Here is a 23,649-nt window from a genome sequence, read left to right on the forward strand (position 1 = left end):
ATGTGTGTGCAGTCCACACACCTGTTGTCACAGTGGTTTCATTATAGCACACTAATGAAAGCAAGTGTGAAAACGGTGTTTACGGTGTTTACGGTCACAGATGTAAACAGCAGTTGGCTAATGAGCTGCACACTAGTGTGTACTGTGTGCATGTGGACTTACATGTGTGCATTTGTTTGGTGTAGTATTATTTGAAATGAGACAGCGATTGTTTTTTTTCATTATTTGTGACTTGTGTTAATATTTGACCAATTTAATTCAACACACTACGTTAACAAATATCACCTTTTGAATTAAGTTATATTCAAGGTTCAGTGTCAAAGGGCATTGATAAAAGCCTTGGATTTGTGTCTAATGTTTTTTTTTACTAATTAACCTTGTTGTTTCTTATGTGAATAAAAGAAAAGGGATATTTTTAGAACAACAAAGCCTAGACCTGAAAATATACTTTGTGTAGGAAGAGAAGAAAAGTTCCCTGACTTTTTCAGTAAAGAATGATCCGAAACCATTCAATTCAAATTTTTATTTTATTTGAATATACATGGAAACCCGATCCCCACAGAACATGGGGACTTATAATTTGGTTTGATTGTTACCACAGCCTTAACCATCAAATTAAATAATTGTTAAACACTTTACCTTGACTTTTACCCTCCACCTCAGAGCTGATATACTTAAGGGCTAGAAAGAAACTGATTTTTTTTATATACATTTATAGAATAGATTTGAAAGAAAACAGCCCACTTGTGTGAAGCTTGTGTCTTGAGCTTGAGCTGGTCTTCATGGGTTGACCTAAGAAGATGGAAATTTAATGCTATAGTAAGTTGATAATATCCAAATCTGTTTTGAGTCCCCAGAGTCCAACTCCCCAACAAAAGTTCTGGAGTGGCAATAGGGTCACAAAAATAAAAATGTAAGTTTAGTCAAAACTCTCTGGATTGCTGGATTTATAATGAAAGTTTAATCCACTGAAGATGAATTTAGGTTGTGTTCAGTCTAAAACCAGTAAAGACATTATATTTAATTATTTTTAAATTGCAAAACAAAAATATACAAGAAGATATAAACAGTTGTTTAAAAAGAAATGTTTATTTGCACTTACTCAGTATGTCCAGACCAAGTTGATGAGACCTGGGTTTTTGTCCTCATATCTTTTCATAATAGATCTGCGCCTCCTTGTGGTTTGCCCACCGCATGTCTAATTAAAACAAAGAAATTTAGTATTATGTTCAAGTTTGCATATGCTGCAATAGCGAAATGGTAACTTTTATTAACATAAAGATGCATGTTTCTGGACTAACTTAGTTGCTAACAAACCAGGACCACCTACCGGTATGCAATCATTGTCCCGCTGGACGCACAGTCTCACTCTGCAGTGTAAGAAGACGTTGCGATTCTTGCCAGTAAATTGGAATGCATTAAAAAAAAAGGTTGTAGAACTTCCCCTTCCATTGCCCATAACCTGGACAGTGTTGTCAGCTGGGTTAGGGCAGCTGCACACAAAAGTAACCCAAAAGCAAAAATTACATGGATAAACTAGCAGCAACAACAAAATCAACAAATCAGTAGATCTGTGATTCTCACCCATCAATGATAATGTCATATTTCAGGCTTGAACTTGGTAAGGGCTCATTGGTTCCCCAGCAGGACTCCACCACCACAGCCACCATCCCTTTATCCAATCCTTCTGTCTTCAAATCCACCCATATTTTCTGATTCAGAAGAACTTTATCATTGTTTCCAAGGGCTTTCTTTGTTTCAGTATTGGTGTAAGCTTCCATTGTGAGATTATAACTCCATTGTCCAGAAACTATCTGTTGAGTCACAGAACTGGAAAACCATGTGCATTCTTTATGAAAACATGTCTTACTCTTTAACCCAAAACCATTCCATGTCTTTTTCATATCATTTTTACAAACCTGTCTTGCAGGGTGATACCCAGGCTTTTAATATCTGGCTGACTATAACAACATGTGAGGTCTATCTGCACTTGACTCTTACGACTGATGACGCCTGGGATGGTGGCACCTGGAGTCATGATGGTGTTCTTGTAGGCGATCCGGCTGCCATTTGTCTGAAGGTAAACAAACAAATGTTCTCTGTATACAAGAATTACAGCAGTTTGTGTGCATTGTGTAACGTGTAAGATATACCCACTGTGATCACAGTCCCACAAGATCTGTTCCCGTCAAAATAGAAAGTCACCATGTGGGTTTCACTGTCCAATTCACCTTGGCAGGTCTGGTCATTAAGTTTTAGGTTACGGTAGTTAATGCTTTGATCTTCCAAGAGACACTTGGCCAGACTAATCGAAGCAGACTCTTTCTCACAGACCGTTGGTTCTCCTAAACCCCCATATCACAACACAAAGGTCATTTTAGCTGGTATATTTGAACCTGTTGATATATATATATATATATATATATGTCTATATATATATATTTATATATTTATTTTGTATATATATATATTTGTGGGAAATGTTTCATAATTACTTTTGATAATAATAAACATTTTTACACACAGCCCTTGCCAGTCTCTATTGAAACCATTGGTTTAATTTTATAGTAAACTTCAGAACAGTTTTTTTTTTTTTTATGTAACTCACCAAAGGTTCCTGTTGCTTTATATGGAGAGGCAAAAAGAGCGCGGCAGAGGCAGCCAGCTTCTCCAGTGTAGTGCCTACCACAGAACTCATGATCACTGCAGTACATGTCTTGACAAAAGTCGTGAATAGCTGCAAATAACGATGCAGACATAGAATTAACTAAAATAATAAGCAAAACATGAACTTTATAGACCAGGCACAAAATAGCCGTACAGCAGGTGGCGTCTGACTCCCATCCCTCCACATTGACGTTGCTGTGGTAGCTGCAGCTTTTGACATATGCCTCCATAAACTGGCATCGAAGACCATCAACTGGAGGGTACTTGCAAAGCATTTCTGTGCAGGCGCTAATGTAGGGCTCTGGGTCAATGTGAGCATTGCAAGCATAAAAGGGAGCCTCCTTCAAAACATTACACCTGTTTTAGAAGAGCAAGGAAAAATATGGGGAGGAAAAAGATCAAAATAAATATTAGATCTATTAGACAAATAATGTACATCCAAAAGTATTGTATGTGTTTTCTACACATCGTTAAACATTTTGATGTAGTTAAAAGTACAGTCCACAACTGAACTTTTTTCTAAATGTTGGCTACCAGGTTTTACTAGTTCTGACCCACTGAGACATTATATATGGGATGGTAACTGACCTAACAAAGTAGTGAGGAATCAGCCTACTTTTAAACCTTAAGTAGTTAAATGAATGTACAACGAATATATAGGTCAATCTGCATGCTATAGTTACCATTCAGTTGCGGATGGGCAGTCAATTGAACTGTCGACAGGTTGGCTTTGTTGTACATCACAGCTGTGGACAACAGACAAGATATGATTATTTTGTCTCATTTCACCTGTGCAGCAACAGCATCAAGTTAAAGATTGTGTTTAAGCTCTTACCCACTGTCACTGTGCTCAGCTGCTTTTTCTACCCCTAAAGTAGTGTTGGCACTGCCACATAATCCCTGCACCTCTGTTCCACTTGGTCCTGGGGAATTCAAAGAGAGACTGTGACTGGTTATAAAACTTTCTCTACAAGGGATATCTGCTGTTTTTAGAAGTAGCACTCAAGTGTTATCTCACTACTGAGCAATGTATTTCATAAGAAATGTTTGTACGTAAATCTAGACGTACCTGTCATGTGAATAAGGGCAATTTCCCCATCAAAATGGACATAAACAGTATAAGAAGACCCAGATATCTTTGCCGTTATCCCACTCTGGTTCCTAGAAAGTTCTACACCCTGGACGATGGAGGCCACAGGTGTCAGCTGCTGCACGTTTTTATTGTTCAGCTTTAAACAGAGTAATCAAGGCTTGATTAAACACATGGTCTCATTATTACAGTAAAACAACTTAAATATTTGCATACATGAACTGTACTAAGGTGGTGCATTATCTATTTTTATTGTTGTTTAATTTCACGTTTTACCATTTGGTTATAGACTCAACTGTAAAATAGAAGCTTTGTAAGCAATCTATCAATTTAGCTTAAGATGAATTTACCATAAGCCCATCCCAATCAGAACTGAGATGGGCTGCACAACAATGGCATTAATACAGTTCTGTATCAGATGCCTGATGAGTTAGAAACTTGTAAAAATGAAAGATTCTGCCCCCATTCCATAAAATTCTGTTTGTAATGACCTTTACTATAAGGGAGCAACATTGACAATATCCCTTTCAACAATTGCCTGTACTTATTTATTTATTAATATTAATTTGTATTTAAAAATAAATATTGGTCTCTATTTCTTATAAGTACATTTCTCCTGTCAAATCTACTTGCAGGACCACCTGTAACAACAACAGTTTAATCTTGGGGACGAATAATGTATTTTTTATTCTGTTTCTGAATAATATCTATAAATTACTTTTAATTTAATTCAGTATTGACCATTTTTAGCTTCTTCAAAAAACGTACCAAGACTCTCCCCCCTTGTTCCAGAGAGATTTGAGCTCCTGTGCTCTCCATCTTTATTATCACTCTTTCTAAAAAGCTGACATCTTTCCGCCGTCTCTCCTGGAAAACTCCCAGCACTTGAAGGCCAGAGATAGGCGTTGACTTTAAGAGAATGTACCCACAGCGGTCAGGAACAAAGTGGACACGGCCGGGAAAATCGATGATTGTAAAGCCAGTCACAGTGCAGATGCTGTTGAAGACGCAACTGGTGGAGACAGAAAATGACACAATTTGCGATACTTTAAGACTGATATATGCAGATACTGTGATATAATTTACAGTATGAAATATGCAAATACTGTGAAGTAATATACAGTATGAAATATTTACCCTCCATTGCCATCACAGTGCTCTGTGGGATCACAGTCACTGACAGCAGTGACGACTCCATTTGCACCACAGGTAACTGTAGAGCAAATGCTTGGGATTTTCTGTGATGTGTTTGGCTTGTACACAACACCTGAAGATGTAATGAAAGATAATTTGGTTGAAAAAAAGGCCATCTGAATTGTCATGGTCTTCTCTTTGAGGACTTGTGTTGTTTTGATATGTACTAACCTGAGTGTCTACAACCACTAATATCTGTGATGACACCTGACATTGTTTGTGATGTTTGAAATGTCTTTTTAGAAATTGTTAGGCCATTGACTTGTGTGTCAGCATCCTGGAAAGGGTCAAGAGAAATAGTGATGAAAAAAGCTCTATCGTTAGCTTTTCTCTATTAATTTTATTTCCGTCCATCCTGTTTCATTACAGTGAAAATCTCATATTTCAAATATTTTATGTCTAAATTCCACCGATTTGGGGAGGCTAATCAGTTGATTAGTATTTTATTGCGTATTTCTGAAGGACACATTGGCATGCAAATAGGGCTTTACACAGTGTCCTGACTGCTCTGTTATGCAAAAAAAAAGTCACATTCACCTTCTAGGCTTCAAATTACTGTTACAATTTCTTTAAATATATAGAACATATATAACTTTGTTGGGTGATTTTCTGTCAGTTAAGCTACAGTGTTTATTCAAAAACATTACAACTATAGCAACTGAATGATAATTTAACCATTAAACTGACCATATTAACTGGTGTGTATCCGGAGTAAGTCCTGATTGCCAGAATTGCTTGATTTCCAAAATTACCAAGTTCAACTTGTTCAATCTGTAACCAAAAATCCAGAAATACTTTATTACTACAATACACAAGATTAAGCAGAAACTAAAACCTCCAGATATGAAGAACTCACATCGGTTTGTTGACTATCTTTCAGTGGGATGACATTGACACATTTTCCAGGAGATGAAAGGCTTGGGAGAAGTTCATGGACCCCTGATCCTATTGGGATTTCTTTGGTAAATATTTTCAGGTCTCCTCTATCTGCTGTTCCTCCAGACATCAGGATACAGTCATTTTGGATTCCAGCATTGTAGTGGCCATTGAAGCAAACTGCAAATTTGCTATCATTGAAGGTCGCCTATAGTAATAAATATAGTCTTGATGTTTATTATATCCAACAAATATTCAACATATCCCTCACATAATTATTTAAATCACCTGTTTTGCATCTGGAAACAACAAACAACAAAATTAAACAGAATTGTTTTTTAAATTTTCTTTTAAAAAAAACATTTACGATATGTACGTCAGGTATTTATTATCCTAGATGTATAAGTTAAAGAAAAATAACATTTGTTGGTGAAGTCAAAGTGTTAAATGAACTTTACAAGAATAAAATTCTGGGCATTGTTAATTAAGCTGTTAGTTTCTCTAAATTCTTAAAGGTACACCTAATATTTGCCTTACTATATAATACTTACGTAGACTTTGTCATATTTCTTTCCAAAGTAGGTGATGGGACAGGAAGTGATGTCCATCTCACCATAACTAGTGAAAGCCTGGTTTGTTGCAGCAGCACCTGACGGTAAGGAGAAAATTATATTAAATTATATACTTTGTTAATATTTCTTTAATATTTAAAAATAGAAGAAGTAGAGTAAAGTAGAATATGGCAAAGACAACACTTATACATAACATAGTGTGCATAATAAGTGAGAATTGTTTTTGGCAAGCTTCCCAAAAAGATACTTTTTATTTGGCTCTTGTTGGATTTGGAGTGATTCTCAAGCTATGGTACATGCTCCACTCAGGTTCCCTGTAGTCGTGCAGAATCAGATTTTTGACTTCCAAACTTCCTTTGTAGACAGTGTCACTGTGTATGTAGTTACAGTGCCAATTTCCCCAAACGCATGGCTTTATCAAGTAGACTAGCTAATAATTTCATTAGAAATAAGTCACCCTCTAGGCTACACCAAGGCAAATCTTATTAAAAACACTCTTCATCAAGCTCACTGGTTCGAACCCCTGTCTTTCTGTATGTAGTTTGCATGTTCTCGATATTTGTGCATGGGATTTCTGATATTTCATAGAGTACTGTGGTTACTTTTTGCACTACATTGCCCAGCCATTATTTACCTAATCCGTCCAAGTTTTAAAAAAGTGGTAAATGTTTTGTTACATCTGCTCATTTGCTTTCCTGTCGCATTTTTAAAAAATCACATAGTTTTATCTAGGGTCAACAGATGAATTCAGTTTTGTTTTATTTAACTTGATGATGTTTTAGTTAATTTACCTGCAAACAAGCTGAGAACCAGTGGTAGGATGCAGTAGAACATACTGATGGTCCACTGGAGTGTAATCTGTAACGTAGTTCAAATTTAATCTTTATTTGTCTGTACATTTGTAGAAAATCAAAAAAACCCAAACAAAATATATCATTATAATTCAAATATCTGACAGCATAAGAGTTTGTTTTATATTTTCAGTGATAATTAAACCCATAGTTAGTTTCCAGGTATCCAGATATCATACTGTAACATGGTTATTGCTATATTAAATAAAAAGGTGGAAAATTAGCTGTACAAAAAGCATTTTTATAAATATGGGTCAGGCAGTTTAACCTGTTCTCTTCACCTTTTGCAAGACCCAAGGCTCTTATTAATAATTGATAAGGACAAATAAAGGTCAGTGATTTTGTATCTAGCAAACCTTGCATTTCTCTATTAGCACTGACAAAAGATGGGAGAAAAATGCTCCTATTTTGATTACTCTTATCTGAAAATCATCATATTCTGAAATCATTACTTTTAGTTGTACCTTTTTAAGGTGTTCTTACCCTCAGAAGAAGTGGAGTAAACCTATGGATCTTGGCTTATCTCTGTGAAGGCTTCGGCTCTTGGTCTGCTTTGTGTGCTTTCTCTCCCTCTCTCTCTCTAAATGCCTAATTGCGGTAGCAACATTGGCTTTTGCCTGCCTTTGTCTCCTCACCCCAGTGAAGACATTCTCACAGATTTTTGTGACCAAACTAACAGGCTTTTCTCACGAAACATTCCTTCCGCCAAATACTTAATGATTAGCTGATGTTTTCTAAAGCAGACGGAGATGACAAACTGACAGTCAGACAATGTCTTCTGTCAAACTCATCTTTGCTTCTGAACTGTCATTATCAGGGACATTGTTAAGGAACAAGCTTAGCGGTTCATTCCATCTAGCATTTAACAAGTTTGAGTTTTTTTTCCACCAACCTAAAACCTTTTTATTGATTAATAATGTTTAAGTATATTTTAATATTAATGATAGGATCCAAACTTAATACAATTTCTGTTGGAAATTGTCTCCTAGTTTTTAGACAGTTTTTTGTCTAAAACTAAGTGGTAAAACTGGTCGATTTACTGGTTGATACGTTCTGGCTTGACCAAAATCCGGATTGGTTTTAAAAACATATTTTTTGTGTGTGAATTCAATTAGGAGGAAAGTGCCAGTGGGGTTGGGAGCTAAATTGAGGACCCCCTGTATATATTCACATTTTTGATGAAATACCAGAATTCTGTTGGGGCATCAAATATGGAGTCTGTGGTGTAAAAGTGGTGAAAGTGTGTTAGTGACTTTAAAGAGCAACTTTTGACTTACTGTATTTATGCAGGTGTTGTAACATACATTAGGTAAAACAGGTAATTACCAGAGGCCCCAAGCTTAAGGCCATCTTTTGCAGTGAAAAATACAGATTATTTTAGTTTTTATGGAATTCATAACAAACTCGAAAGTACAAGCAATGGTATTTCGAAATGTATAGGTCCTTTAGGATTGTTTGTCTATGAAGGGAACAGCTATATAGAGGACTGAAAGTCCCAACATTAAAAATAAATCACTAAATAATTTAAATAAATTATTAATTAATTAGTTATTAATTAATTAAAATACCAAACACACATTTACATTTAATGGAAAAAACATAATTGTTTCACTAGTTAATTAATCAGTTCATGGTCGGTGTGGTGTCAGTCCAACTCACCCATCAAAGTCTGTGGGCGGGGCTAAATCCAATTTATCCATTATCCATTAGTCAGAAGAAACATGCCTGCAGCGAAATGATGGAATAATTATTTTTTATTGACGCTGTAGGACTTATTTCCGCACTTCCTGACTAAGTTATGTATTGCAGGGTGACTGTGACTTTGACTAAGTTATGTATTGCAGGGTGACTACCAGGGTGCAACAGGCACAGCACATTTGGTGTTCGACTACCGAGTGCAGCTCTGTGCCTTATAGTTCATTAAGGGTTCTCAGATGGTCAACCGTTGTTTCCTTTGATCAGACCAGATTTGCCTTAGCCCTGCCCACAGATTTTGATCAGCAAGTTTGACAGATAAAATTAATTCATGATGCACTATAACACTCCAACCATGAAATAAATAATAAATAGAAATATTGTGTTTTATTTCTTAATGACACAATTAATTATTTTTTGATGTATTTATTTATTTAATGTTGACACTCTCAGTCCGGATACATTAGATAATTCTAACATGTAAGATGTGTTCCTACATAGACGTATATTAGACAGCTAATAAGTTGCTAAAAATAAATTTAAAGGGTTGTGGGTGTCACTGGTTGGGACGTATGTGGATTTCCAGAAGCAACAGCGTTATTGGAATTGTAGTTCTAAATGGGACTGTGGATGCCCCTACTCACCTGTAAAAATGAAATATAACAACATTGTTTGGGATTCTTAAAGTCTGGGATATTATAGCTGAACACCTTTGTTATAATAAACCCTTTCAGAGGTAAACAGAGTAGAAGGCACTCAATTCTGACCCACATGACCAATGAAAAGTAGTCGAGAATGAAGTTCAGGTGTCCACCTGACAAACCATATGCATATCAGTTGTCAGGCAACATCACTTGGCCGAACTAATGAAGATTAGTATGTCATGTGACAGGGGTATGACACAGCCACCACAAACACACTCTTGCATACTGTCGACCATTGATAACTGGTAACAATGATGTAACTTATAAAATATAAAACGTCAATTCATCACTTCTGAGATTGAAGATAATAACACATTTGCTACAGCAGAGATTATACTGGTGTCTGGCCAGTTACTGCTCTATTTTACTGCTCATTTATACTGTATATGGTGAGGCATATGCATTTATACAGAATTCTTAGCCCTAGATATAAAAAGTTGTTCAAAACCGACAAGGCCCTGCAATAAAAATCAAGTACACACCAGTTTAGGCCCTTGAACTGCGTCTGATAAGCGATAAAAGATAGGAACACATAATTGCAAGCTCTAGGCTACAGGACCTATATTTAGCTTTCATACTTGACATGTGCAGCTAGTCAGACATGTGTTCTGCTGTTCAACTCAAGATAAACAAAAAAATCCCAAATCCTTAAATGTTCACCCTAGAAGAAGAACAATCTTGTCTGGAATGTAACAGGGCAGGTAAGAGTTTGACAGCTCCATTGTTACTGAGGTCTCTAATGAGTCTGAGCTCCAGGCCAGAATTATGACATATTTCGTGTTCAACAGTGGCCACCCAATCATAACATGTTTAAAATGCTTATGTAACATTAACAGGTGAGGAAATATTTTTAAAATGAAAAAAAAAAAACAATTTAAATGGGCTATTAAAGAAGAGATGGTCATAAAAACATCTTCTCTCATCATCTAAAATATACAGTATGTCAGTTTGCTGCCAAATATTTTTTCCATTGAGAATTGGTACAAGAGTAGAAGTTGTTGAACAGGAGGGAAAGAAACATGGGGTGTGTGTGTGTACGTGTGTCTGTTTTCAGTGCCTTGGCCAAAGAGGGAAGTTCACCCAGGACGCCACAAATCTTGAACGATTGTTGGTTGAAACATGTGAATCACTACTCACAAAAAAAAGCTTTTGTTCTCAAAATGATAACAATCTATATAGTTTGAATATGTACATGGTCCTTGGTCCCTACAGCATCAGATATTCCTGCATGAACACCCCCCCCCCCCCCCCCCCGAAGACGCACTAGAGAAAATAAAGGGGGTGGGAGGAGATTGGGGTGAAATAAGTTATGTGAGTATTTCTGTCACACTGCTCAGTACATCTGTCTCATCACAATAATGTCATTTTCTAATGGGTTGGAACTCTGTTTCCCAAATCTCCTCAACTCCTCTTGTGAGAGGGCTGCCAGATCTCAGTCTGTGGCCATTCTCACTGACATCACTCTGTCCGGCATTGGTCTGCTCACATTGGTCCTCAACCTGCTTGTCATCATCTCCATCTCCCACTTCAGGTTCTGCAATACGTCCTTCTGACATTCAGAACTACTCTAAACTAGAGTGTGCGAAATCCACAAACAATAATATGTTTGTTGTTTTACTTTGTTCCCAGGCAGCTCCACACTCCTACCAACATCCTCCTCCTTTCTCTGGCCATCTCAGATTTCTTTGTGGGATTCTTATTTTTCTTTCAAATCATGATCATAGGCGGCTGCTGGTTGCTCAGTGATCTTGTCTGTAGCCTGTACTGTTTATTGGAATATGTCATTACGTCTTCATCCATAGGAATAATGGTGTTAATATCAGTTGATCGCTATGTGGCTATTTGTGACCCTCTGCATTATTCTGTCAGAGTGACCGAGAAGAGAGTGAAGGTGTGTGTCTGTCTTTGTTGGGGTTGTGCCGTTGTCTATGACTCACTGCTGCTGAAGGACAACCTGATTCATCCCGGCAGGTATAAGTCCTGTCATGGGGAGTGTGTTCTGGTCTATGACTCAACATCCGGAGTGGTGGATATGATCATGTCCTTCATCTGTCCCATCACCATCATTGTTGTTCTGTATGTCAGAGTGTTTATCGTAGCAGCCTCTCAGGCCAGAGCAATGCATTTGTTTACTGCAGCTGTCCATGTCCAGTGTTCACTAAATGTAAAGGCTAAGAAATCTGGACTGAAAGCTGCCAAGACACTGGGTATTGTTGTTGTTGTATTTTTAATTTGCTTATTTCCATATTTTTGCATTGTTCTCACAGGTCAGGACAGTGTCCTGAATATAACGTCTGCTGCCTTTTTCAATTGTCTTTTCTACTTTAACTCCTGTTTGAATCCTATAATTTATGCTTATTTCTATCCCTGGTTCAGAAAGAGTATAAAACTGATTTTCACACTGCAAATACTTAAGCCTGGCTCCTGCAACTTAAATATTGGCTAAAGGAGTGAATCTGGCATTTTATGTAAAACATGAAAAGATGCAATGCCATGTCGATGATCTCTTCAAGTCATCTAATAAGACATCATTATGTTATTTATAATTGTCTTCTATTGTTTTTCCACACATCATACACACGTTTTGCATGACCAATTTTATAGTGCAATATAATTGAAAACTACCCAAATATTTACCTATTTATGTATTCAGAATGCAATGTGAGATATTGCACTTTTCCTCCATCATTTATTAATTTGAATTAATATAAATTTAAATTGAAGCTGGGTTCATTGTCTTCTCTTCACTGTGAGGTGCTTTATATTATTTTTGTGTTCATTTTGTATCAAATCAAATCTAAATATGAGAAAAAATGCATTAATTGTGTTCATTTTGTATCAAATCAAATCCAAATATGAGAAAAAATGCATTAAACCCTGTTTTCCTACATAGAGGCGATAGCATATGTTTTAAGTATAAAGGGTTAGGTAAAGTTCTTAAAACAAGTACTAAAACTATTAACAGCTTTATTTTGCTAAATAGCTCCTATTTTAGTCAAGTTATATTAAGTGTTCTTTCAGTTATGTGATGGAAAAACAAATAAACAAAGCTTTATCACAACCTGTTGCAAATTCAGTTTAAAATTTTAGGTAAAAACTTGATGTTTACTGTTTCAAGATGTATTTATTTATATATTTATTTATTTATTGTTTTGTGAGGAAACACAAGGACCAAATTAAAAGTTGCACAGCTCTGGCCTTGGCAAAGATAAAGGGAAACATGTCAAAACTAATGGGGATGTGTAATATGTTTTAAATACATTCAGAGACCTTTTAACATGACATCTGTCTTAGGTTTTTTGATGACCTTTGTATAGAAGAGGAACAAAATGTTTATACTAAAATTAACTCAAAATAATATCTAATATTCTACATTTAGGTCAGGCTCAAGTTTGGCCTGAGGCTCAGTGTATGTGTCCTTACATTACAGTGAAATCCATAGAAAAACAGGACATTGACATAAACAAAAAAATCCTTTTTTTTAAAGCCTATTTAATGAACATAGTGCTGTCTTTTGAATCCCGGTGCACATTGTCTTGACCAAGCTTATCTATAGTTCAAATGTGATACATGAATAGTGTGCGAAGAAAAATGATTGAAGCATATATATATGTGTGTGTGTGTGTATGTGTATATGATGTCAGCAGTACCTTGAAGATGTCTGTCAAGTTTTATATATTATATATTATATATATATATTATATTTTATATATATATATATATATATATATACACAAAAAAATATATATATATATATTTTTTTGTGTATATATATATATATATATATATATACACAAAAAAATATATATATATATATTTTTTTGTGTATATATATATATATATATATATATACACAAAAAAATATATATATATATATTTTTTTGTGTATATATATATATATATATATATATATACATATATACACAACAAAATATATATATGTATATTTTGTTGTGTTCATATTTGTCCGCATGTGTACAACGACCAGTTAGGCTTCTTCTTTAAAATAACCCTATGCTCATGTTTGCAGTAATGCCATTAAATGTTTTCAGCTCTTTGTGAAATTGAAAGAGGAAAGAGAAGATATGAAAAAACTTAGAAGATATGAATAAACAAAGTGACTGCTATGATCACAAATGATATTTCCACCTTAAATTGTTGCCTTAACTTATTACAGTCCATAAGTGTTGTTAAAAAATGTCTAATAGGGATTTCATGCATCTTCAAATTTTGGACATAAATATACGTGGTATGTGGGTGATAAACTGACTAGACTTATAGGCAAAGGAATGATGTCTTCCTTATCCCAGGTAAAAGTGAAATTGCAGCTGCCGACCAGCAGCTAAATATACTACTGTTTGTACAGAGATGAAGCACATGTATTGTGTGCCTCTTTGGTTCTGATCAAACTGTTGCCCTTTGCTTGAGAGAGAGGTCTTCACAGACCATTCTAACAGACTTAGAGATGATTAGAGAAATAGAGATGTAACTTTGTAATTGTATGTTTATATGATTTAAAGAGTCAATTCTCCTTTTGAAAAAAATAGAAGAGGTATTAAAATAGATCAACCCACCAGATATTTAGACCACAAGCACTATATATGCTATAAGCTATATTTTATATTCTTACTAACAATATTTAAAAATTGGTCTTTTCACAAAAGGGTAGATATAATTTACTATCTTCATAGTATAGTATAAATGATGTAGTATAGTATAGTAACTGGACAAAAATAAGTTAATTAAAAAAGGGTTGCTGAGATGTATGCATTTTTTAATAATAATTAACAAAAAACAAATATCAAACAGAAGTATTGGTCATTTAAAATATATTTTCACTGTGAGCAGTATACATATTAGAAGTTAACAAAAAAGACCTGAAAGAGATGAAAATACAACGAAAATTACTTTTGAACATTGTCGCCATTTGTATAAAGCTGTGCAACGTTTCCATATAGAAATTATGATAATCCAGAAAATTATTTTGAAATTATTTTTTGTTATTATGTGTTTTCATGCTGAAAACATTGTATGTACTAGTTATTAATCCACAGTGCTAGCAGAACATAATACAACCAACAGCAACAATTTAATAGACAAAATACCACATAAAATGCATTTAAATGTTTTGATCGTCATTATGAAACAGAGGACATTCATTTTTCTGATCTCATGTTAGTCACCTCTGCACATGACATTGGCCTCACTGGAGTTCCTGCGCAGCAGCTTCAGGGTAACAATGAGTTTGACAGATTTTCTGAACCAGGGATAGAAAAAGGCATAGATCATTGGGTTTAAACAGGAGTTCAGATAAACCATAAATATCACAATGGCAGAAGAAGAAACGCTGAGCAAGGTGTCTACACCCACAAGAGTGACGCAGTAATATGGGCAGATACACAAGAGGAACACAACCACAACCACACCAAGAGTCCTGGCTGCTTTAAGCTCTGACTTTTTAGCTTTCACAGATGTGACACCTGCAAACCTGGACCTCATGGCACGTGCGTGAGACACAGCAACAACAAAAACCCTCATATACAACACAACAATCACAGTGATGGGGACAATGAAGGTCAAAACAAGGTCAGCAAGGCCTGCTATGTAGTTGATGATGACAATACACTCTCCAACGCAGGAGTTAAACATCCCTGGTTGTTTCAGGTTGTCACTGAGATTTATACTTTGAAAAGCTGAAGAGTAGAGCCAGCTGAGAACAATGCAAATCCTCACTCTTCTCAGTGTGATTTTAGTGGAGTACAATAGAGGGTCACAAATTGCCACATAACGGTCCACAGATATGAGCACCATCGTGCCTACGGAGGAAGAGGTGATAATGTAGGCCAAGTACTGGTAGATAAGGCAGACTATATCTCCCAGAAACCAGCAGCCGTCTGCAAACATGATGTGGAAGCACATGAGGAGGCCCACGAAGAAATCTGACACAGCCAGAGAGAGGAGCAGAAGATTGGTGGAGGTATGGAGCTGCCTGGAAAAGGAGGACCAGCAAAAAGATGTTATAAAAAATATTTTTTGTGAAAAATAATTCCAATGACAATTTTTTTATATATATATTAGAACAAGATTTAAATAAATGATATATAAGCTACTTGAAGTGGGAGATAGAGATGATGACCAACAGGTTGAGAAACACAGTAAGCAGAGAAATTACAGAAAGCACAATGTAATTCAGAATGGAGCCAGACTCGGATTGCTTTGGCTTCCAGCAGGAGGCATTGTGAAGATGTGGGAAGCACAGTTCACTGTTCTCCGAGTTCTCCATCACTGCAGGAGGAGATACTGTGGATGCTCCAAAGTATCTCCTCATATAACTGATGTATTACCTTTATGTCCACTCCCACTCTGATGACGATTCTCTCTTAAAGGAAACAGAACTTCATTTTCTCTCCCTTCCTGTTATATACACATTTGTTGACACACACATGTTGACACCAGAAAAACTAAACAGAAATTGAACAGTGGCTCAACTATGCAAAGCATTAAAATAATAGTTACCGGTACTTAAGAGTATGATAGAAAAGGTAATTCAACTTAAATTGTTAAAATTCAAACAAGAAGTAACAATTAATATTGTGGGGCATTATTAGTGGGATTTATTAGTGCATTAACTGGTAACTGGAGTGTTAAGATTGGGTCTAATAAGAGCATCCATCAATGGGTTTGTCCTCGTACACAAGGGTTGTTGGTGGGTAAATACTTTGTGCTGAATTCGTTCAGAAAATTTAATATAAATTAAAAAATAAACTGCTTTGTACATTCATCATATGCTGCGATTGTGGAATTTCTTTCTATTTTGCGGGCCTGATCGAAATTATAGGCAGATAATCATTAAAATTATGTAACATGCTAACAAGCTACAATGCTATGCTGCTTCTGCTAATTGCTGGGCTTCCATAAAAAAAGTATGCTTTTCGTTTTAAGTCTGGAAAAGTAATTCCTGAATTGTGTTTTCAGGTTACAAGACAAAACATTGTGTTAATGTTGGTGTAGTCTGGTCTTGTCCTTAAAATTAGGGATTAGTGATTGATCACAGGGTATCTGTGGTATAATCCCAACTACATTTAATTATTTGTGATTACATGAATCATTTTCATTTTTTGCTGGTGTTGTTTTCCTCAAAAAATATATCAGGCTACAGTCCCCTGCAATCCATTTGAGAATCGTGTCAGTCATCTTGTCAGTTGTAGGGTTACTAACAGTTCTGCACTCACTGAGGTGTTTAAGACAACTCTGACCTTTAGTTGAAGCCTCTAATGTATTCTCAGCCTTGAGATGGTGTTTGAAGTGAAAACCTTTTCCTGCACTTTGTGTAAATAACTAATGTTTCAATTCTGTATTTGAGCAATGGTAAGCAGATGGACTAAGGAAAAGTGGAGTAACAGTATACACAATTTAATATGCACAAATCTCAAATAGTCTAGATAAATCTGTGAATCTAAAAAACTGTTCAAAGAAACTCTAATCATTCTTTATCACATTGAAGTTTCTACAGGTACAAAAGTGCATCTAGATGGGAAACCTTTTTATTTTATTTATGGTCTTTTCTTGCTATCTCATTATATTATATCACTTTCTCACACAACTAAAAACTTATTGAAAGAAACAAGTCATAAAGTATCAAAGCTTTCAAATATAATGGCTTCTCTACTTAAGCCATCATGAGCACAAGCCATTTTTCACATTTAAACTTATTTTAAAGTAGCAGTTAAAGTATTAACATAATTAGACCTCCTGTGGTATTGACCAAACTTCTTGTTATTCTAACACCGTCAGTCACACACATAAATGCATGAACACACACACACACAGTGGATTCCCATTAAGCGTTAAACAACACAAACATGCACCTGTTAGTAAATGACTCTCCAATGAATTACTCTCATCATAAAATCACACCTGTATGTCTCAGTGTCAGTAGTCAGCTGTAATCCAATCAGAGGTGTGAAGAAAACATCCACCGTTTACAGCATGCACCTCATGTGGACATGAGGCCACCACTAATGTGAGAAAACAATAGGTTCACTTCTGATGCAACCGCACATGATAAACAGAACATGTAGCTAATTTTATGTAGTTCCATCCACTTTGCATGATGTGAAATAAATGTTTAATGACATTTTTAGCTTTTTGGTCCTTAACTATCGTTGGAATTACGTTCCTATGACCGACATAACTGGATTTCTGCTGTAAGTTGGAACTGACATACTGTACATATGTATGTACCTATGTCACTCACCGATGCTAATACAGTGGTAACATCATAATCTAGGACATAAAAAACATTAGGAGAGTCTGACTTACACTTGCGAGCATAAAGGTCAAAAGGCCTTGTTATTGGTGAGCAACCGCTGGCTCAAAAGTATCTAAGGTTAATTTTCTTTGTCCACTGGGCAATCACAAGTCTCCAAAGATACATATATTAAAACATATAAACATATAAAGATACATATATTGTACATTTTGTTTATTTATATACTGAAGATTATAGAGCACAAACAGTAACGTCATGATTCAACATTGCAATAATAACAATAATAATGCTCCATGAATATATTTGGTTATAGATTTAGACAAAATTAGATGTATCCCTGGATAGTAAATAGTAGGGATAGTAAAAACTCATCAGCAATTGTTAATACTTGTTATTTTTAAAGAGATTCTGCAAGTGAAAATCCATCTAATTAGGTTTTGTCTCCCTCTGGTGCTTAACTTACTGCAATGCTGCGCTACAGAAAAAAGTAAATTACAGCAGCAGTGCAGGTGGAGGCAACAACAAAAGCTTTGACGCCATTTGCAAGATGTCCTCGGTCTTTGAACCGCTGGAGTTCACACTTGTGTCAAGGTCACACTGAACGATTACAGAGAAGCCTAGTTGTAAATGGGGTTTGCCGCCAGAGGAACTTTTCGCATTTCTACATAGGTGCCCCTCTCAGACTCCGTCCAGGTTGGGGTCTTCTGCAAAACAGGTAGTCAAATGGCAGTGTGGGAGTTAGAGGATGAGGGGATAAAAAAAGCGGTATCAGTGGTCCTATTCTTCTTAGAAAGTACTTGTGTGTGTATTTGTATATAATTCTGGCAGAAAAGTCACTCTGTCAGTTATAATTTGGCCTAGATGGAATTGCAGTTAGTCTAAAGTAGATAACATTGAAAAAAGGTCAATGGTCCAAATAAAACCTTTTTTAAATACTGTATGGACTGTACTTGGAAATCTGGAACCTGTATGCCACCTGAAATAGCCCATATCTGGTCCAGTTCTGTTTTGAGCACTTTTTTTGTATTTGTGAAGTGTCCAACTTTGTGGCACAGATTTGGCAAATACAGGTTATATGCCCATATGCTGTGATTTAACCCTATATGTGGGCTTTGATTAAGGTGCCATGTTGCAGTAAGGGCCACAGACATTTCCCATTTTAAAATGCTAGAGAAGGACCAACATTTTTTCTCCACTGAAACAACTCTAACATGTCAGACAGCAGCAGCTTGCTTTAGCAATGTCGTGTTTCTGAAAATTTTAGGCATAAGATTTCTTTTAAATGCATAGATAAGGTTGGATACATTTTAAGTTCAAAGACATCAAAATTTGTTTTGATTGGTAAAATCTAAAACAGTCTTCCAAATGTTACTGCAACCAGTACAAGGTCATATGAACAGATATTACCTTTAGCCTGAAGTACATCACGGTGATGATGCAACCATACAGCAGTGTCAGAATGACTAAACCAGTCAAAACCCAGCTGAGTTGATATAGCGATGGAGACAAATTAGGATGAAAAGTAGAAGGAGGAGAAGGATAGGATGTCTCTATTTTCTTTGAAACTAAGATTAAAAAAAACAAAAGATCAATTTGTTAGTCAAAAAAGCTATTAATGTGACTGAGCTGTGCCATTTGATTGTTGTTATCCTAACAAATGTGTGTTTTAGGAGTCATTTTTTATATACAGACATGTCAGGCATGTAGGCACTCAGTAAGGATAGGAATCAAGAACAGGTTCTTGTAGAGGACTGGCTTCCAGTGGTCTAATTCTTTGGAATCATCTACTTACGTAACCTTTATTTGTTACTGGATTTGTAAATTTCATCAATTCCCATTCCTAGCTCTCGGTCATTTTGGTCATTTTATCGTAATCAGTTGTGTAGGTTTCGTAGAGAGGAACCAATACAATCCAATAATTTTTTACTTAACTGCTTCAGATTGAAAGTGCATCTATCAAGAACAATACTTTCTAGGATTTATAAACATTAGCTACATACCAAAGGGTGTTCTTGCTTGGTTGGTCTTATGTAGACCGTTCACAGACACTGTGAACTCACACTCATATGCCACATCCATGTCCTCGGGCCTGATGTGATGCAAGACGAATAGGAACATTTCGGGATTCTCTTTGAACATGAAAATGTTGTTGCATTTCTCCATTCCCTTCTGACAAATTAATTTCTTTTTCCCATCCCTGAGTGGAGACAAAGGAAATATTAGACAGAGTAGAGAAGGGGTCTCCAACCTTTTTAAAACTTAGAGCTACAGTACTTCAAGGGCACTCAGTGCGTAATTCGAAGAGCTACTTGTTTAATACAGACTTCCCAAACAATGTAATAATAATAAATTCTAGGACATACAATGGTGAATACTCTTCTTACCATTGCCATTGCACCTATAAGTGTAACTGATTAAAAAAGCACAGTAACAGTACAATTTTTTACCCTCTTGTTGATTAGTTTTAATCTAATCAAAAATATGTTTTTTCTAATATGTTTTTTTAACATATCCCACGGGCACCTTATGTAGTCCACAGGGACTACCAGGTTGCCCCGGGCACCACGTTGGTGACCCCTGGAGTTTAGAGTAAAAAAACAGATTGCCCTCAGGATACGTACTTGCATATTCTGTAGAGTCGCACGTCTATAATGCTTTGAGGGGCTGCAGTGTAACTACAGTTGATGATAGCAGTGTCATTCATGGTCAGAATCGCCTCAATACCTGGAGTATAAATTCAAAAATGTCACATATTTATTAAATCTAAAACAATCATTTATTGTCCTGTAACTCACACACCAAACACATTTATTTTGTCATTTAGAAATTAAAGTACAGATTATAATGGCTGCCGTTGGTGCCTCTATTTTATCTTTTTTGGGTTTTTTTTTAATGATACTTTTCATGGAGCAAAGTGCTGGTTTGTTTAGACACAGATGTTGACTTTCAAAGGGTTCGTCTTTGTCTTTGGCTGCAAGGACTGAACCTTTTCACTGAGCCTCCAAAGTGTTTCCTGTGGTGAAACTACTACTAGTAACTCATAGGTAGTAGTTGATGCTAAGTTATAAGTAAAGACATTACTTAAAAAGTAAAAGCAGCTACAAATGCATGTCAAACAGTAATGATGGATGGCTTTGTCAGTCGTAATGTTGGCTGTAGACCATATTAGTACAAGAAAGTAAATCCTACCATGACACTGGCAGATATAGAAGCACAGATAAAGTGTAACTGTGAAAAAGGCGATGAAGTTATTAAGGCTTTGTCTCGTCATCTCTGCACCAGCTTTAATTGTCCTTGGCAGAAAGAAAAATCACAAATTAAAAGGTTGTCAAAGAACGTTGGAGAAAGCTGAGTCTGTCTAATGATGATCTCCTGATGAATGTACCTTTTCATACCAAGCTATCAGATTTCAACAGCAACAACTCTGTTTGGTTTTTTGACTTCCTCGCTCAGGCTGATGTAATTTCCTATAGTGTCCTTACCAAGAAACACCTTACAAGCAGCAACAGTCAAACCTGACAAACTCATGTTACCTTAGCGCAATGATAAGGCAACAGTTAAACTAGTGAATATGTTCTATATATTCTGCATTTAGGTCTAATCATTTTTTGCAAGTACTGTTTCCATCAGAGAATTCTGGCCTTGTATAATCCAAGAGCATGTCCTTCACAGAAGGCCACGGCCCGACTTTTGTAGCAGAACAAAGGCCAAGCAATACTGAAAGATTACAGACTTCATAATATAATAAGAGGTTCCTGAAGTAGTAGGAAATCTGTTGACATGTTTGGGTCCAGAGGTTGCAAGGATGTGTGGCAGCTTATTATTTTGCACTGATCTTTCCTTGAGAATTTTCCTTGAGAGTTTTTTAGATAAACTAAATGAAATAAGTACTAGAGCCAAACTGTTAAGTAATTATTTTGTATTGAAGAAGAAATTAAAGTAAAAAAATCCAGCCCGAAACAGGAAGAACGATGTAGTAGAAGAATATGATGTAGTTAAAATACGGTCAATTAAGTGATGTATAAATGTAAAAACTAAACATTACATAACACAGGAAATAAAATGTATGCAAATTCAAACTATTACTCTAAATATGTTAACATAGTTTTGAAATTCAATTTTTGGATGCATTGTATAACATAAGATGATGATTATTCTATTGTGTAAACAGCTGAATAAGTGATATAAATAAAGCTTTGAAACAGTATGGTAGTAAAACAAAAACACCTGCAAAGAACAAACTGATTTAGCAAAAGCAACTTGTAAGACGGAACTGATTGATGAAGATAGTCAGACTGACAGACATAACAAAGTGTGAAATGTGATAGCCTGGCTATCACTTTATTTTATCTGAGAAAACCTTTAAGAGAAGAGTTGGGATTTTTTGTATAGGGTCAGTTATAATTTTTCCATCCATCTATCCATTTTCATCTGCTTATTTGTTACCTGATCATTGCCTCTGTTTAAGTTATTTATTTTTTATTTTGTTGTATTATTTAATTTAATTATTTAAACAGCTTGGGTGAATTTGAATTATCTGCGTGTTTTTTTCTTCTTCCTGCAGATTAAATTAATGACTATATTAACTTAGACTTGACTTAATATGAGACTTGATTGACATTTACCAAAGGAAAATGACTTGGGATTTACTGGAGACTTGAAGGTTAGGACTTAATACTTAGATATTAGAGCCTTGACTGTTGGTTTATGACTTTTTTATTTCTTCTTTTTTAAACAGTAACTAGACCTAAATAGTAAATAAAATCACATAATTAATCACTTATCTGCCTGTGTAAAATTACTAAGTAAGGATTTTGTGTTAAAAAGAAGAGCACATAACACAATTTGTTTTCACCTTACCCATTTATCATTAATGGAATCATTCTCTTGCTTTGAGACCAGCAGTGAGTGTCGTCAGAGGTGTTAAAACCACATCCTGTTTTCAATGGTTAGCACTTCAGTGAAAAGCCTAGATGAATGATAATGGCTTCAAGACAAGAATCTATAAAGTCTATATGGTCATCAGTAACTCTACTCTCTGACTGGTCTACCTTTAGATTTGTGTATACTAAAACAATCTTTACGAAATGTTGTTTTCATGTTTATGTTTCCATTCACACACTCACCTGACCATTAGTCCATGTGAAGCAAGTATGTCAATTTTAGCCTCACATGAGCATGAGCTACATTGTGATGTTACGTGAGATGCAACTGTTGTATAGCTATGGTAAAATACAGAAAGTAATATCTGGTGGTCCACTGGGATTAATTCTTAGTCTCTTCAACAAAACTTGCTCTTTTAACAACATTATGAGGATATGTTGTGCATGGTTTTCTTCTAGTACTTACCAGTTTTGACATTGTTATAGGCTTCATTCAAAAATACATTTAAAAGTAGTGTTTTCAAAAAGTACTGTTGAATATGAGGCAACACATGTGCAATAACAATTAGTTTGCAAAAACACAACTTAAATTTTAAAAGGATTTGTCTATATAAAAGCACAGTATATTTTACTATTAAACTGTTGATATGAGTAATGTCAATCTTAGGCCTACCCTAAATTGTAACTCTAAGGGTGCACTCACACTTGGCCCATTGTACCGGGCCCAAGAACAGTTACCCCCTAAAAGGACCCAAATATCCCTAATGGCGCCTGTGGGTTTCAACTACGTACTAAATAGCGCCTCCTGTGGCACCCTGTGTCAGTTGCAGACTCACTCTTCGTCA

At 35.7% G+C, this 23,649-nt stretch overlaps 3 protein-coding genes and 1 long non-coding RNA gene across 7 annotated transcripts in view; 3 read left to right on the top strand and 1 right to left on the bottom strand.

Moving 5' to 3' along the window:
• LOC112488343 (uncharacterized) overlaps positions 1–5,901 on the top strand; it is a 43,113-nt gene extending 37,212 nt beyond the window's left edge. The window contains exons 4-5 of the long non-coding RNA XR_003052315.1: positions 1,931–2,080; positions 5,832–5,901. This is a non-coding gene — a long non-coding RNA (uncharacterized LOC112488343). The remainder of the gene's footprint in view (positions 1–1,930; positions 2,081–5,831) is intronic.
• The window catches only part of phf11 (PHD finger protein 11), a 959,893-nt gene that overhangs the window by 875,199 nt on the left and 61,045 nt on the right, over positions 1–23,649 (top strand). The gene's annotated exons all lie outside the window — the stretch shown is intronic.
• On the bottom strand, positions 396–8,835 carry LOC103391730 (alpha-tectorin-like). The gene is made up of 19 exons (XM_008328118.3): positions 7,734–8,835; positions 7,191–7,257; positions 6,379–6,476; positions 5,808–6,035; positions 5,639–5,722; positions 5,123–5,228; positions 4,895–5,024; positions 4,526–4,769; positions 3,737–3,896; positions 3,503–3,590; positions 3,351–3,413; positions 2,822–3,024; positions 2,609–2,737; positions 2,158–2,345; positions 1,920–2,074; positions 1,585–1,830; positions 1,331–1,493; positions 1,103–1,198; positions 396–792 (listed from the first exon to the last, which is right to left on the bottom strand). Exons 2-18 carry the CDS (start codon positions 7,231–7,233, stop codon positions 1,103–1,105), a joined length of 2,424 nt encoding a protein of 807 aa, XP_008326340.1. The 5' UTR covers positions 7,234–7,257; positions 7,734–8,835; the 3' UTR covers positions 396–792.
• LOC103391731 (trace amine-associated receptor 13c-like) lies at positions 9,106–12,407 on the top strand. The gene is made up of 2 exons (XM_008328120.3): positions 9,106–11,180; positions 11,279–12,407. Exons 1-2 carry the CDS (start codon positions 11,008–11,010, stop codon positions 12,093–12,095), a joined length of 990 nt encoding a protein of 329 aa, XP_008326342.1. The 5' UTR covers positions 9,106–11,007; the 3' UTR covers positions 12,096–12,407.

The sequence above is a fragment of the Cynoglossus semilaevis genome, chromosome 16, assembly GCF_000523025.1.
Source record: "Cynoglossus semilaevis isolate Cse_v1.0 chromosome 16, Cse_v1.0, whole genome shotgun sequence".
NCBI classification, from domain to species: Eukaryota; Metazoa; Chordata; class Actinopteri; order Pleuronectiformes; family Cynoglossidae; genus Cynoglossus; species Cynoglossus semilaevis.